Genomic DNA, 16067 nt, shown 5'->3' with positions numbered 1-16067 from the left:
CAACCTTTCGACGATTTTCCGTTAATAATCCAACATTTGAATTATTATCTAATAATCCAACATTTGCACCCCATTAACTTTTATTAGACCTAAGTGACCGGGAACCGGTAAAGAAGGTCAACTTTTTTCTTTTAGTTTTTTTCCCCTAACCTCCTTCCTCCTAATTCCTCTGCCTCCATAGCCATTTTCTGATATATCTTCTTCTTCCCTCCCAGCTACTTACCTAATCAAGATATTGGGTCAAATTTGGAACTTGCTAACTAGGAAAGGAGTTCAAAATTGAAACATGAGTTTCGGTGATTTTCACAAAGCAAGGAACAATGAGAAGAGGGTGGAGGTTCGTTCAATGGCGGCAAGGGTGGAGGTTCGTTCAATGGCGGCGACGCTCACTTTCTCCTATCTTTTGTGTCATGTCATACAAAGAAATTTAAGGGGGTAATTTGTTATCAATTTCTCAATGAAAAACCCTTAATAAATCAATCACAATGTTTTCTACCAAAAATGCAAAATTGCGTGATTCAAACTAAAATAGTCAGAGCCAAAGACTCCTAATTTTCGCCGACGAGGTGATTTCTTGTTGTTGAGTTTTTCTGCTACCTCGCACCACCAACCAAAGTTCAATTGGCGGCGAATTTCTACTCTTCACCCTATCTCTCATCTCCTCACCCCTGCTACAGCTGTTATTGTTGTTGGTTGTTGGTTGTTGGTGTTGTTGTAATACTTGTTTGTCGCTCATTGGTCTAATTACTCTTCAATCGTTCAATTGGAGGTGAAGAGAAAGGGGGTTGTGGAAGGGAGGAGATAGAAAGGGTCAATAGAGGAGGAGGGGTTTTTTGGTGTGTATAGGTTGTCAATGGGTGGAGGAGCACTAAGCAGCAACTGTGGTGCATGGAGGAGGTGTTGTGGTGGACCGGAGGGTAGGAGAGACGGGGTCTGTACTCTGTAGGAGGAGTAAGAGGATGAAGAATAAGAAAAATAAAATAAATAAATATTCTAAAAGGAAGAGGAAAGTAATAAAAAGAAAAAAAAACTTGTGACCAATGGTTTCTTGACATGTGTACAGATTACCTATTATTTTAGGTTGGTGACCTGTTGGGTACAATTAAAGTTAATGGGGTATAAAGGTTGGATTATTAATTAATAATCGATAGGTTGGATTATTAGCGGAAAATCGTCAAAAGGTTGGATTATTTAAAGTAATTTTTCCTAAATATAATGATTTTCAATCGACCGGGTCCAAAACGGGTTCGGTCGAATTTTGACCCATTACTTTTCAGGTTGCTCAGGTTCGATAAAATCGGGTTATGGAACGCAAAATCTTGTTCAAGACCCAGTATTTTCGTGTGAGTTTGGGCTAATTTTCGGGTCAGGTCAATTTTTGACAGATCTAACTATATGTAACGCCCTATAATATTTAATTTAAATAATTAAATTAATATTATTTCATTAGTTTTTTTTTTCCCAAACAAACAAGCTACCGAGGAATCAAACTAATGAGTCACACTATGTCCAGGATTGTGCCAACTACCGAGGAATCAAACTAACCAGTCACACTATGAAACTTTGGGAGTGGATTATTGAGCAAAGATTGAAGAGAACTGTAAAAATTTCGGAGAACCAGTTTGGATTTATGCCTGAGAGATCGACTATGGAGGCCATTCATCTTATAAGGCAACTAATGGATAATTATCGGGATAAGAAGAAGGATTTACATATGGTTTTCATTGATTTGGAGAAGCGTATGATAAGGTACCAAGAGAAATTCTTTGGTGGGTATTAAGTAGGATGTGAATTCTGAGGAAGTATATTGATATCATCAAGTACATGTATGAGGGAGTTAGTACGAGTGTGAGAACTAGCGTTGGTAAGACTGAAGAATTCCCCATTACGATTGGAGTGCATCAAGGTTCCGCACTTAGCCCGTTTCTTTTTGCTATAGTCATGGACGAATTGACGAGGTCAATCCAAGATGGTATACCCTGGTGCATGATGTTTGCAGATGATATTGTGTTGATTGATGAAACAAAAGAAGGAGTGGAAAGTAAGTTGGAGTTATGGAGACAAACTTTAGAATCTCGAGGTTTTAGGCTGAGTAGAAACAAGACGGAATATATGGAGTGTAAGTTTAGTGGAGTCCAAGATAGAGAGATAGGGACGATTACCTTAGATGGGAAAATTGTTCAAGGCTTTGAAATGTTTCGGTATTTAGGATCTATTATCCAAAAAGATGGAGAATTGGATGGCGATGTGGCCCGTAGAATCAAAGCAGGTTGGTTGAAGTGGAAAAGTGCCACGGGGTTCCTATGTGATTCAGGCATGCCTCAAAGATTGAAGGGAAAATTTTACAGCACGGGAATTCGAATGGCTTTGTTATACGGCACAGAATGCTGGGCAGTGAAACATTGTCACGTGCACAAGATGAATGTGGCGGAGATGCGCATGTTACGTTGGATGTGTGGGCATACAAAAAAGGATCGTTTGAGGAATGAGATTATTAGGAAGAAAGTAGGGGTTGCACCGATTGAGTTTAAGATGATGGGAAATCGTTTAAGATGGTTTGGACATTTAAGCAACAGATCAAATGATTCCCCGGTTAGGAGGTAGAAGGGTGGCAAAGGGATAGAATTGCAAGGGGTAGGGGAAGACCTAATAAAACTTAGAGGAAGGTGATTGAGCACGATATGAGCTTTCTTGGGATTGAGGAAAATATGGCGTTGGATAGGACAGAGTGGAGGGAGAGAATATACATTGATGACTTCATTTGACTTATAAAACTTCAATGTTTCTGATTCTCTTTATTTTTATTTTTACTTTTTTTTTTTTGAAAAGAATTTTTTTTTTTTTTCACATGCTATTTTGAAATGTACTTATTTTACTTATTCATTTATTTTAAATTTTACTTATTTTTTATTATCTCTTACAATATTTCTTCTATAATATATGGAAAATTTGTCAAATACAACCTAATAAAGTTCTTTATTTGCCAATTACAACCTCAAATTTTTATTTTTGCCAATTACAACCTTAAACTTATATATCCATTTTAAATTACAACCCGAAATTATTTTCCGGCAAAAATCACCGCAAGATGATGCCATAATGTTATTAAAAAATCAAAAGGTTGGACCCTAACCTTTATCCTGGCTTATTATTTGAGTGATAGTATGGTTAACGGTAGGTTAAACTATGATTAACTGACAGTAAAATAAAAACGAGGTCCCAAAAAGTGAAAAAGGGTTGAAGTCAGTTAAAAAACCAAAAGTTTGGACCAACCTATTTTAACTCCACAAAACCTCGTTTTATTTGTGTTTACTAGTTGAGTGTACGTGTGTTGCACATGATTTTTTTTAAATAAAACAATAAATATTTTTTGAGTAACATTGATGTTATTTTCACAAAAGTGATGTACTTCAATATTTTAGGAAAAAGAAACTAATTAAAGAAAATGAATATCTCTGGTATGAATTATTTATGAGATTAATCAAAACTTGACAATTAGGTACTCGATCCGTATATGGTCGTTACGTATAATAAAGTTCTAAAACTTATCGAAAGCTTGAATTACATTCTACATTGTGTTGCTCAATGCTAAAGCTTTAAGTGAACCCGAAATAGGCCTATTCAAAGTTAATCGATTCATTTTAATTTAATCGGTAATTCCATCAGTTTTGACAATTTGTACACGATGAATCCACTCCTTACTTAAATACCCTTAACTATACAGAGTAATAATTATATTCATTTAAATATTTAGAATTGTGCGTATATATTTGTGTATGATGTAATTCTATGCCAGACAAGCAAAAACAATGCAAAAGAATTATTAATCTGAAAATGTTTTTGACGCGTGATAATAAGATAAATCAATCATACACTCTTGATTCTTGAAGTCTTGATAATCATACTCTTACATCATAACTAATTTTTTTTAATATGGTTTAAAGTAATATGGATTTGGCCATATACTTATTATAAGTTTTTAAGGAAAGTGAGTGTCATAGAGAACTTTATAGGCATCCAAACAAAGCTAAGCATGTCATTACATTGACGAGGAGCAAAATTGGAAAAAAAAAAATACGCAAACTAGGGGTGAGTGTTCGACTTTTGTAAGTAATAGAGAAACGAAAAAGAATAAGTAATAGATAAAAGATTAAAAAACACAAGTGTTTATATTAAAAAAAGGCAAATTTGCCAAAAAGGACATTTTATAACTCAAATTTTGCGAGAAAGGACCTTATATAATTTTTTTTTTGTGAAATCACACCTTAATGTATTTTTTTGCGAGAAATGACCTAAGGGAAGATTCCGGCATTGACTGAGCTTTTCCGGATATTGACTTGCGCGTGACCAACACGTGTGGCTTAACTTGGACAAAGACACTGATTTTCCCGAGTCTTGAATTTTCAAATTTGATTTTATTTCGATTTTTTATCAACTTTAGATTTTAAAGCTTAGAACTTTGGAGAAAAATTGGATGTGGTTAGCAAAATAAAGCCACACGTGCTTCTCACGTGCAAGTCAATGGCCGGAAAAACTCAGTCAATGCCGGAAACTTACTTTTGGTTGTCTTTCGCAAAAAAAAATTAAGGTGTGATTTCAAAAAAATAAAATTATACAACATTCTTTCTCGAAAATAAATAAATTACATTAAGGTGTGATTTCACAAAAAAAATTATATAAGTCATTTCTCGCAAAATTTGGGTTATAAAATGTCATCTATATATTATACTAAAAGAGAGGAAATCAATGTGGTGATGACAAATGTCACTCATTGATTCGCCTCTCTTTTAAATAGAAAATAATAATTAAAACACTTAAATTAAGGAAAAAGTATTATTGATTTTCACTATAAATCTAAAGATTCTGTTGATAATAAACATACTAAAATATTTTCTGGCTCTTTTCCCCTTCCTAATTAAACAAATAAATTATACGGAGGATATACTTTAGTTCAACACCTTATTACGAAGTATATTTTTAAAAGATATTATTGCTAAACTAAAAAATATATTTTATAATTTATGTATTAGTAATTAGTAAACATTAAATGGAATTACTACGACATACGGATTATATGTGAACGCAACTGATATGCTTCATATTATGTCCATGCAAAACTAGATATTACGATAACATTAATTTGTGATATAACAAGATAAGACAGGTGAGCATAGACATACATATAACTTAGTAAAATTTTAATTTTGGATTTTACGATTTATATTAAGTACGATTTAAAAGTTGATGAATAAGATAAATTTTTAAATGGGTCAATTCAGTTAAGAGGGTGTAGTTTGCCATTTTTTAATGAATATTTGGTCGAATAAAGTTGGTAAGTACATTTGATCTACTAATAATATATCATATTGTATCATATTTGGGGTGAAGGGGCAAAGATGATTTTGATTTCTAACTCCATAAGCCAACATAGACTTTATAATGGTTATATCTTATAATTAAGGGTTTATTATATTGTACGTTGTAGTATTTTATATTGTAACAAAATTATTATTAATATGTTTGCAACGACAAAAATAATTTTTCTATGTTAATGTAAAGGATTGTAATATCCCTTATATATAAAATTTTGTGTAAAATTAACATTATGATATATAAACCATGCATCACACTTGATATGGGTGAGTCCAGACTTAATTAATTTATTCTAAGGACGAAGATAAAGATAGATTATTGACTAATATTGTCTAATAAATAGAGATTTGGTGTTGGTGAATAGATATGAGGATAACGTGTACCAAGCCACCTTGGTGGTGGGGCGAGTTTGAATTATTGGATTTGAGAACCCGAATCCTCACCCAATTCTAATTATATAGGTCACATTTAGATATTTTCATCAATATTATAGCTAATAAAATCAATTTTAATAATAAACTTATGTCAATATATTCAAAAGTAAGATGCATGAAAGAAAAAGTGACGTATTTAACGAATATAAGGACGAAAGGTTATCAGTGGGGCGAGTTTTTTTTGGGTTAAGAGGGTAACGGGACGAGGATGCATGAATTTTTTATTAGCCTCGCCCGCCTCCTCTTATCATTCAACTAATTTATCGCGAATCTTTCAAAAAAAAAACTATTAACCTACATATTATAATGTTTTGTTCATTTACTCTAATCAGACAATCAAATTATAGAAGACTCTATAATAGAGTTTTAAATTCATAATTCTCTTACCAAAACAAAAAATGTTGATTCTGGGGGTGGGTTTGAGGCTGGTGTAGATACACGGGAGGATGATTGAACGTGGATGAATTATATTGTTTACCCTTCAGGAAAGGGATTGGGTGGGGTGGCCCGGTTGGTACTATTGTTCCTATTGTGGGTGGCGAGGAGGGGGATAAGATCTTAGGTGGTTACGAGTGTGGAGGTCCCTCCCCGCCCCAAAGTCATCTCTATCTGAATAAAGTAAATGGTACGGGTATGCGTTAAATGATCGTGTAATGAGGTAGTTAATTAAGACGAACATGAATGAGATTGGGGTTTGGTACCATACCAACAGTTGGTGGAGGGGATAAAAGTTTTACGCGGGTACGGTTGTGGAGGCTCCGCCCGCCTCAAAGTCATTTATAGTCGAATAAAATAGACGGAGGAGGTAGGCGTTAAGTGATAGGCTAATGAGATAGACGGCGAGGGAGTATTAGAGGAGTATGACTACCGAAGTATAGGGTGGATGAGAATAATTTTATATTTGACACGGGTGATGAAATGGGACGAAAACAATCATATCTTTGTACCCTTATTTGTTTAATTTTTTTTTAATAAATAAGACATTAACAACGTATTTTATCCATCATTAATTTTTAAATAGAAAATATTTATATGCTATATTTTTTTTATTTATTATAGATTGTCTGCAAATACATTTTAGATTTCATGCAAATTTAATATTAGGATTATAAACTGTGCAATCGCACGGGCACTATACTAGTTTTTAACTAATTTTCCTTAAAAAGATAAAGGAAATTTATCAATGAGTTGTAAGATTATGGCAATATAGAAAATAATAAACAAACTGGGGGGTATAGTGGGGAAAAAACGATGCAAAACTTAAAGAAGAGTTGGGGCTTTTATATTTATACTAAGTAGAGGATCTATTAAAGAAAAACAATGAAGCAACAAATCGAATTCAGTATTTGAAACCCTAGAACTTTGAAAGAGTGAAAGGGGAAAACTTAAATTAATTCGACAGGAAGGAGGAGAGAGGAAGCTGATGCTCGTCTGAAACTGGTAAGCTTATTACTTTCTCAATTACAGTTTTTGTAATTCTTGTCGCACAATTTTGTGTTCCCCCTCACCCCGACAATTCTAGGGTTTCCGCCTTTCCCTGCGGAATTATATTTGTTGCTTGATTGATTTCTTTCTGGGTCTTTTGTTTTTGCTAGAATTTGTTGATTTTGCGAATATATTCATTTTATTGGGCTGGGGTTAGCTACCAAGAAATATATTCTTCAATAGAAACGATTGTTTGTACCTGAATAGATGATTATTCATTCCTATTTTCGCAATTATTTCATTTGTATGTTTATTTGCATCAATTAGGTGGAACTTGCTCTGTTTTGTTCGCCATGGGTTCAAGGGTAAAAAATCTAAAGAATTTTGGGGAATCAGTTTCTGTAAAAGACCCAGTTTTTGTAAAAGATGCAAATTCTGCAAAAGATAAAGTGTTGGAGAGAAGTGTTTCTGGAAATGGCATAGTTACTTTATTAGACAAAAACGAGGAGAATATCGAAATTGAAAGGGGATGCTGCAATCTGCAATTATCAGTGGGTATGAGCACAGATGAACAGAAGCCACTCACTAACAGAGAACAAGAGCGAAAGAACAGAGAACAAGAGCTAAAGAAAATGGCGGAATCACTTGAAGCCATACAAACTGATCCTTGGGCCTGCCATGGTTATGTGCATGTTAGAAGTGAACCAGTGTTTGAGGTTCTATCAGTGAATCTTCGCAACAAAAGCAATACCCTATCACACAGCAGCAATCAGTCATGGGAGCTCTATGGTAATATTGATGTCTATGATGCTAGTGAACGTAGTAATAGGTACATTCTCTTTGAACGCACTGAGCAAGATGAGCCAGAGCTTATCCCTTTTGTTGGTGGTACCTTAAGTCTAACAGGGCCTGATGATATAATGTCAATGGACAAACCAACTGTTCTTGTTAATATTTTGGATAAAGTTTCAGGCAAAAACCTTATCTTTGGGGCTGCTCCTTTGCTCAAGACAACTGATATAGTCAAACAGGATCATCAGTTTGAACAATTTCGGAGCATTACTCTATCTGGTACTGGCTGTTCTGCTGAGGTGGAGTACTTGGCATTGACTTTTGGTATGTTTGCCCAAGTTGAGGTTAGACTTTTTAAGTCGCGATTTGTGGGAAGTGAGAGCGATGAAGAGGAAGAGGTAGAGGAAGGGGAAGGTGAAGAGCTTGATGTATATGGGAAAATTTCTGCTGAGTATAAACTTTATGGCTCTGAAAAGCAAGTCCATAGCGTTACTCTTTTCGAGATTAAGAAGGGTTCTAATAAGCTTGGACAAGTAATATTGGGGTCTCCTATTTCCCTGTCTAGATCAGTGGTGGCTGTTCCTGCATATTCAACTCTCACAATTTCTGTAGAAGTATGGGATGGTGCTAAGAATGAGATAGTTTTCGGGGGAAGTTGTGAGTTTGAAACTGATAACTATAGCAGGGAGCAAGACATCATTCGTGGTCCAGATTGTTTACATGCTCAAGTGTTTACTGAATGGAGGGAACCATTTATGCTGGATAAATCATATAACAAAATGGATAGGTTGGGATTGAACAATGTACGTCACTTCTCAATCCCGGTATGTTTTTTTTTCACTTGTGCTTTCTCATTTTTCTTAGTATTTGATGATGTACTTTTTTCTGCTTTAAATTGACCTTTCTTTGTCACTTGTATGTTCAGACCAACCCAGGAGAGTTCACGGCACATCGAGAAGTCGAGGTGTTCTCTATATTTATAGGTCGGCCAAATGAGCAGAAGTTAAGTCTCCATGGCATGGTTAACTTTTACGGCAGTTGGCCTCCGATTAATATCTTTGAAAGGGACAAGAATGATCCCTATATATTGTACCCTGGCTGCAACTTATTACCTCTAAAATTCCCCAAGTATCTTCTCTCACCGGGGGACTTTTTTGGTATGTCAGTAAACCTTGAAGATGTTGAGGGTCATGTGTCGATCAAGGGAGACGTGGCGTCGAGTACTGCATTGAATTACCGTTTGAGTCCTTGGCAAGATTGCCTCTTGTGTTCTGTTATTAAAGGTGCAAATCATCATTGCTTTGCATCTGTTCATTACACAGTCTTCTCGTTTGCAGTTCACTGTGTACTTAAAGTTGGTTTCCTTTTCAAGGATCATCAACATTTTTCTGATGCTGATGCTGATGCTTGTAGCAAACTTCATGGGAGTATCGTTGCTCGCTATAAAAAGTATGGTGACAAAACATCTTATGAAAGATTATATTTCAGGAGTATACTTTTTGAGAGGACTTTGGAAAATCCTTTAGAAAAGACATGTAAGGATTTTGAGATGGAGCTTTCGAAACCTGTGGTTGTTGTTCCGTATGATTCTTCCTTGTTTATAGACGTAGATTTGAGTTGCCGATATGGTGGTTATACTCACCTTATAAATGGCACTAGAGAATTTCAAATTGGCATTGGTGTTGGTGATGGTGTAATAATTGAGGGAGATAAAGTTGGCATCAATATCACTATGGCATGGAGCCGACCTAGATTTGTTGCTTAATTTATAGTATTAGTTTTGTTTCTCATGTCGTTTGTAATAACTTTCTTTGTACGATGACTGTAGTAATATGATATTCTGACATTGGGCTTGCTGACATTTGGAGAAGGATGTCAAGTGCAAATGTTAGGGAAGACTATGAAAAAGAGATGGTGCCTCAACAAGCTGCTTGATTGCTATGGGTTGCTTTTGGACAGGATGAAGTACAATGACTATCATGCTAACTGCTCTAACTCCACCTATTTTGGGTTTGTATTATATAAAGCTACTAGGCTAATTATCTTTTCAGCCATAGCTCTGTTTACTGGTTTTTGGATGCTAGCTATGGGCTGCTTTTGCTGCTTTGTAAGACTCTTATGTTTGGGTTGTGAGGTTTTTAATACCTCTTAATATATTTCCTATTTCTGCGTAAAAAAAAAGAAGTAATATGATATTCTTATGAATCTATGATCACTGAAGATCTCCTATATATATAATATATATTAAAAAAACCGCCAAGTCTTTCATTTTGCGTAATTTTATACCCTTTATACACCTACTCCTTTGCTATTTGCATGGTTCTTCATTGACACTGCCAGATTGCCTTCCATGTGTTTATTTTCTTGAGTTTGACGGTTAGGTTACTTGACACTATCAATTCCTTCTTCCTTCTCAAGAATTGGTTAGTTCTTTGTCGCCGACCCAATTAACCGGCTAATTACCTATCTCTGTTGAACTCATCATATTGTCTGAAATCAGTAAATCCTCTTGCCATAAAACAAAGTTATTGTTTTGGGTTTGGTCCGATTTCATCAATTTTATCTTACTATATGTTTGTTTTGGGTTTAATCCAATTTATCAAGTTTATCTGATTTTGTGCAAATTTATTTGTAGGATTGTTTCATAAACGTAAAGTGATAGATAAAAATTGTGAATTTTGTTAGATTGAGTTTTGGGGTTATTAGTACGAAGTATATGTTAATTATATGATTTCTAATTTTTTTCCGCTTTGTCTCCCTTTGCATGTGAAATCCAAAGCAATTTGCATACTATACTGGCTCAAGTGCTCAACAGGTACAATTGCGTTGTTTAACAATTGGTATACAATTTAATTTTTGTTACATTTTGAAGTGATCAATTTTTTTTTGCTGATTGTTTGCTTTGGAATCTCTTTCACGTAGCATGATTTATGGGTTTGTTATTTATGGTTTCCTGGGTTCATACTTATGTCATGCAATTATGCAAGTATTGGGTGAAACAGGGAATTCGGAAATAGCTTTTGTTATCGTTGGAGTAATGTTGTGTACATTCGACTTCAGAGCAGGGTAATTGGAAATAGCCTCTGTTATTGTAGGGCTAAGGTTGTGTACAAATGATTCGCCTTAACCCGGCCTAGGCGAGAGTACATTAGTGTAATGGTGTTGGAACATTGGGTTGAGCTAAAGAGTGTGTGTTTTTTGATTGGTTGTAATGGTGCAGATATTGGCTGGCCTCTTGAAAATAAATGATGGGAATGTTTATGTTAAGAAGCCAAAAAACTTTGTATTCCAGAACCCAGATCATCAGGTCATTTGTGGGTCTCATGGCTGGCTTCTTCTGTATGAATAAGAGTTGTGATGTTTGTGCTTGGTTTTGTTGCTGCATTAGTTAATGACCTCATCTTCGCGAATTCGCCATTTGATGCGTGATCATGAGGTAATCTGCATGAGCCTTATTATATGTTAGTACTTGAATTGGCTAATCTCTATGTGAAGAATCATAACTATAATACTGGGGAAAGTGCATGTCTGGTTTTAGACACTAAAATATGTTACACTTGAACTAAGACCAAAGATTTACTTGACTTCCTGGATTTACACATACATCTGAAATCTGATACTGCATTGTGATGCCTCGTGTTTTCGAGGTTGAAGGTTGTTTATAGTTTTCATAGTCTTCTTTGAGACATATATGATCTTGGTAAATGGAACTTTGGAGAGAATTGGAAATTGACTTGGGCTTGTTAATGAGGTTTATGATCTAGGTACACCTTTATTTGATTGCAAGTTAGGAAGAGAAAATAAGCATAAAATATTTTGCTTAGAAATCTTTGAATACAGTAGTAGTTGAAATTTTGAAAGTTGTCATTTCAAGCCAATTCTAAAAGCAGGGACAGATTAACATGGTCTGAACTTGTGCCATGACATAGTGGGATATATGATCTTGAGGCCGGAGTGAAATTTTTTCCTTCACCCGTTAATTGCTTCCCTGAACTTCTACTACAACTTATTACCTTTAATCTGAAATAAATTTCTAATGCATGCCTATATGGATCATTGCTTGGCTGATTAGAAATTAATGTTCATCATGGAATTTTGCAGGAAAATCCTCAAGTTGGTGGTGTTAAAATCTCGTGAATAACAGGTACCAAGTATTTGTCACCGTCTTTATTGGATTGGGATTTGGGATTGTAATACTCTGTGATATGAATGCGGTAATTTGTGATGTTAGACTGCTTATGTCAATTGTGTTGGATACTCTTTAATCATTTGGAATGCGTGGCTTCAGTTTTTCTTCATATTTGGTTTTTTGCTGTGTTGTATGCGAAGAAAATTTCCCTAATGTCGTCTTCTGTTTAAAGGGTCATATACATGTTACGCATGGGACATTGAGACTAGCATCATACAGAAAACTGAAAATCATAGAGTCGAGCAACGAACATGTCTGATGATTTTTGGTTCCCTTAATCTTCATTTAGATTTGTTTAATAAGTGTAGGCTTATAGGTATATACACTAATTTGTCTATTTCTGTAAGCCACAACTTTTAGTTCTCAGATGCATGTCTTTTTGACTTTTTCTTTGTTTTATTATCAGAGTGATCTGTCAGATTTTGGACTCTATTGATTTATTTAGGCTGGATTCATGGTCTCTCTTTGGAGTGAGGTGATTTTTTCCCTTCCATTTATCATTTTTAATCACTTAATGCTTAATCCACAACTTCATAGTGGAAATTATGGTCCCAGGGAGCTACAATTATTTTCTTTAAGGAGAGTGGTTAATAAATTTTTACTTGTGTGTTTCAGAGCTGTAATACATTATCAAATTCACTAAGTCCGACATGTTTTCACAAATGTGGTTGTTACTTGTTAGTCTGTTGGTAGAGTTTGTAATACCCTTATAGTCTATGCTTTATTTACTGTTTGAGGGCTACTTCTCATGGGTTGAGTAGCCTGCTTCTGCCTCTCCAATTACTGATAGGACAAAACAACACTTGGGCTCAACGAGAATACCTCACTGAAGAAGTCATGGCTGGATGACTGGGTCCATACGTTTAGTCTGATCGTGTTTTTTTTTCATCTTTAGCTGGGCTGATTGTTCTTTTCTTCCTAGTTCCTAGAGGCTAGAGCTGGTCATGGGCAAGGCCCTAAAATGCCAACCTATTTTGTCCCAGGTTATCTCCACTTGTTCAAGTTGAATAATATGCCCAATCTCAACTAATAGGATCAGATCTATTTCTTACTATTTACTATAACATTGTTTTTAATATCCTAGATAACAAATATCTATACAGGGTATATTGGAGAGTGGCAATCTGATGGGTGCATGAAGATTGAAGATCATTGATCTTATGAAAAACATTTTCAAGTTTTCACAGGGATAATATTATTTCACTAGTTCAGTTGAAAACTTGGAGAATACTTACTGTCTTGCCTCAGAAATTGATGCAGTATGTCTGATCTATGCTGCACATAAGAATAAGCAACTCTGTGGCGTCATTTGAATTATATAGTTTCTTTGTTCTGAGCTCATCTGTCTGTTTCAGATATAGGTTTATGGAAATAGCTTCCAGTCTTTCCTTGTTGTAGTTAACCCCAACAAGCGGGCTCTTGAATCTTGGGCTGAAGAATACAGTGTTGTATGTGATTTTAGTTCACTATGCCAGCATCCTAGAGCAAAGGCGTATTTGTTATGGAGTAACTGGTGTTATGGAGTAACTGGGTTCTGCTTCTGTTCTGGTTGCACTTGGCTTGATGCTGTTGTTGAGTGACAGATGCAGGGTTCCACTTTGAAGAGTAGTTAGATGTTCAGTCAGATGGGAAGCTGTTGTTGCAACCGCTTAAAGTTGAGTGGCTGCCTGCCTTTTCTTGCTGTTGATTCTTGTCAACGTTACCAGAGTTGACTTGCTGTGTTTGTGCCTTGTTTTTTTTCGTTTGCATGTGAGAATAAGGTCGAAGGGTGTGATTTCATTCTGGGCTTATTAATTGGTCCATTGTACTTGGTTTATGATCTATCTTAGTCTTTCATGTTTGTCTCTTCATCTGATTTTGGGTAATCAATATTCAATAGATCCTGGCCATTGAGACTCTGATTTTGTAAAGCCTTCTCCTCCTAGTTTTCTTCATCAGCTACAGCTCCCCTACTTCAAAAGATCCGGCCATTGAGAATCTGAGTGTTTTTTTTGCTTGTTTGCATGTCAAGGATAGACATAATTTCCCTAGTTCAAACACACAAATTGAATTTATTTGTGATGCATGAAATAGGAAAACCTTAGATCATGTTAGGCAAACATTAGAGTCATCTACTGAATCATAAACAAGATGGTTGAACTGTTGAAGTAAATTATTTCAATGCTTATAATTTTGATGACAATTAGTTGTTTTTATTACAGGATGCTTCTTTTGGAGTGAGTTGCAGTTACATTATGACTACTTTTGGGGCATCAAGCTGGCCTTGTTGTCTAATCATGTATTCAAGTTTCAAGGGGATCCAAGGCATTGTAAAGCCAAGGGTACTTGTTTATATAACAAGGGTTATGACTTATGTAATAGTTTTGGGTCTTCTATACAAGTGATTTTGAGTTGAGATATAATTTTTTCTGTCTCATTTGTATTATGAACATCATTTTAATAAGAATCTTTACATTTATCTACGAAGTATATGTTATTGTTTATTGACCATTAAAGCTTTTAAAAGAAATTAAAAAGCTTTTTTCCCCCTTTTTCGGATACAGGTGCTTGGTGTTTTCTTTAAAACCCAAACACTTGATTCCTTAAAATCCAAGCACTCGACTTGTCAAGTGGGTTTTGATAAAATTCCAAGCACAATCACCATTAATTAAGGATATTTTCACCCAAATATTTAGCATTTTTTCTACTAGTGAATGTGATACTAAGTTAGCTTTATCAAGATAGACTGTAGATTGTAGACTGTAGTCTGCAGGCATACATTTCTACCTTTGTGTAAGAAAAACAAACTTTATGTAATTAGACGTTTTATTATTATTATTATTGTTTTTTTTTTACAAGAGCTACAAAGAACTTAAGTAAAGTTACTACCAAATAATCTACTCCCTCTGTCCCTTAATACTCACATCGTTTTGACTTTTTGCACGATTTACATAATTCACTTTGACCCTATTTTATTTATAGTATATAAAAACAAATGTTACATAGTAGTATATAATATATTCTTGGGTTCATCTCAGTATATATTTTCAAAATATTAATATTTTATAAGTTTTATAATATATAGTTAAAGATATTGGTGGTCAAAGTTGTGCATTAGCAAATGTGTCCAGTCAAAACGGTGCGAGTATTATGGGACAGAGAGAGTAAAAGTTTTAGCAAGATCATGTGCTCTTTGAATATCCCTTCTATCCACCTTCAAGATTGTGCTTTCTTGAAGTTGGCTTGCAATTTTCTTAATTTCCTTAAGTGTCAAGATGATGGAGATATCTCTGTTATCATTCTTTTTTAAGCTACTTTTGACGTGTATAAGAACAACGCAATATATGTAAATACTCTACTTATATTTTGCATATATTAAAAATGGTAGTATCTTACTTGACGGGTAACACACGTGCCTTTAGCTCTAGTTTTAGAACTTGGAAGTTTTTTATTCAATTTGTTGATTGCGTAATGGACGTACTAATAGGCAAACAACTCACAAGCACGGATAAAAGTAGAAAACTAATTTTAAACATAACAAAAAAAGACACGATATACATTCTCACCGTATTTTTGTAGGGTTAGAAGTTGATCTGGATAAGTATTAAATGCGGTGGCCACGTGGCCCACGTTACTTAAGTCTAATGTGTAAATTAGTCATTTAACTTTAAAATGTAGCAAATCAACCCCACAAGTATTTTGTAATGTGTAATTAACTATAATTGTTTATTTACTGGTCAAATCATCAGAAAATATATGATTTTCGCCGGAATAAAATGATGGCATAAATAATGTTTATAGTATTAGATTAAAGTTTGTGAGTTTTTTTCTTATTAAATTCTATAATGTTTCTTTCTAGCATAAATAAAAAATTT

General features: G+C 34.7%; 1 protein-coding gene and 1 long non-coding RNA gene across 2 annotated transcripts; both read left to right on the top strand.

Annotated features, from left to right (window-relative positions):
• The first annotated feature begins 7089 nt into the window (after positions 1–7089).
• On the top strand, positions 7090–10208 carry LOC130471916 (uncharacterized). Its single transcript, XM_056842275.1, has 3 exons — positions 7090–7247; positions 7560–8848; positions 8950–10208. The coding sequence occupies exons 2-3, from the start codon at positions 7586–7588 to the stop codon at positions 9787–9789; spliced, it is 2103 nt and encodes a 700-aa protein (XP_056698253.1). The 5' UTR covers positions 7090–7247; positions 7560–7585; the 3' UTR covers positions 9790–10208.
• A 662-nt stretch (positions 10209–10870) lies between these two features.
• LOC130471918 (uncharacterized) lies at positions 10871–14675 on the top strand. The gene is made up of 3 exons (XR_008932172.1): positions 10871–11460; positions 12126–13867; positions 14415–14675. It is a non-coding gene; the product is annotated as an uncharacterized lncRNA (long non-coding RNA).
• The last annotated feature ends 1392 nt before the right edge of the window (positions 14676–16067 follow it).

The sequence above is a fragment of the Spinacia oleracea genome, chromosome 1 (assembly GCF_020520425.1).
Source record: "Spinacia oleracea cultivar Varoflay chromosome 1, BTI_SOV_V1, whole genome shotgun sequence".
In the NCBI taxonomy this organism is placed as follows: Eukaryota; Viridiplantae; Streptophyta; class Magnoliopsida; order Caryophyllales; family Amaranthaceae; genus Spinacia; species Spinacia oleracea.
The sequence above is the reverse complement of the archived record's forward strand: the minus strand, read 5'-3'. Positions and strand labels throughout refer to the sequence as shown.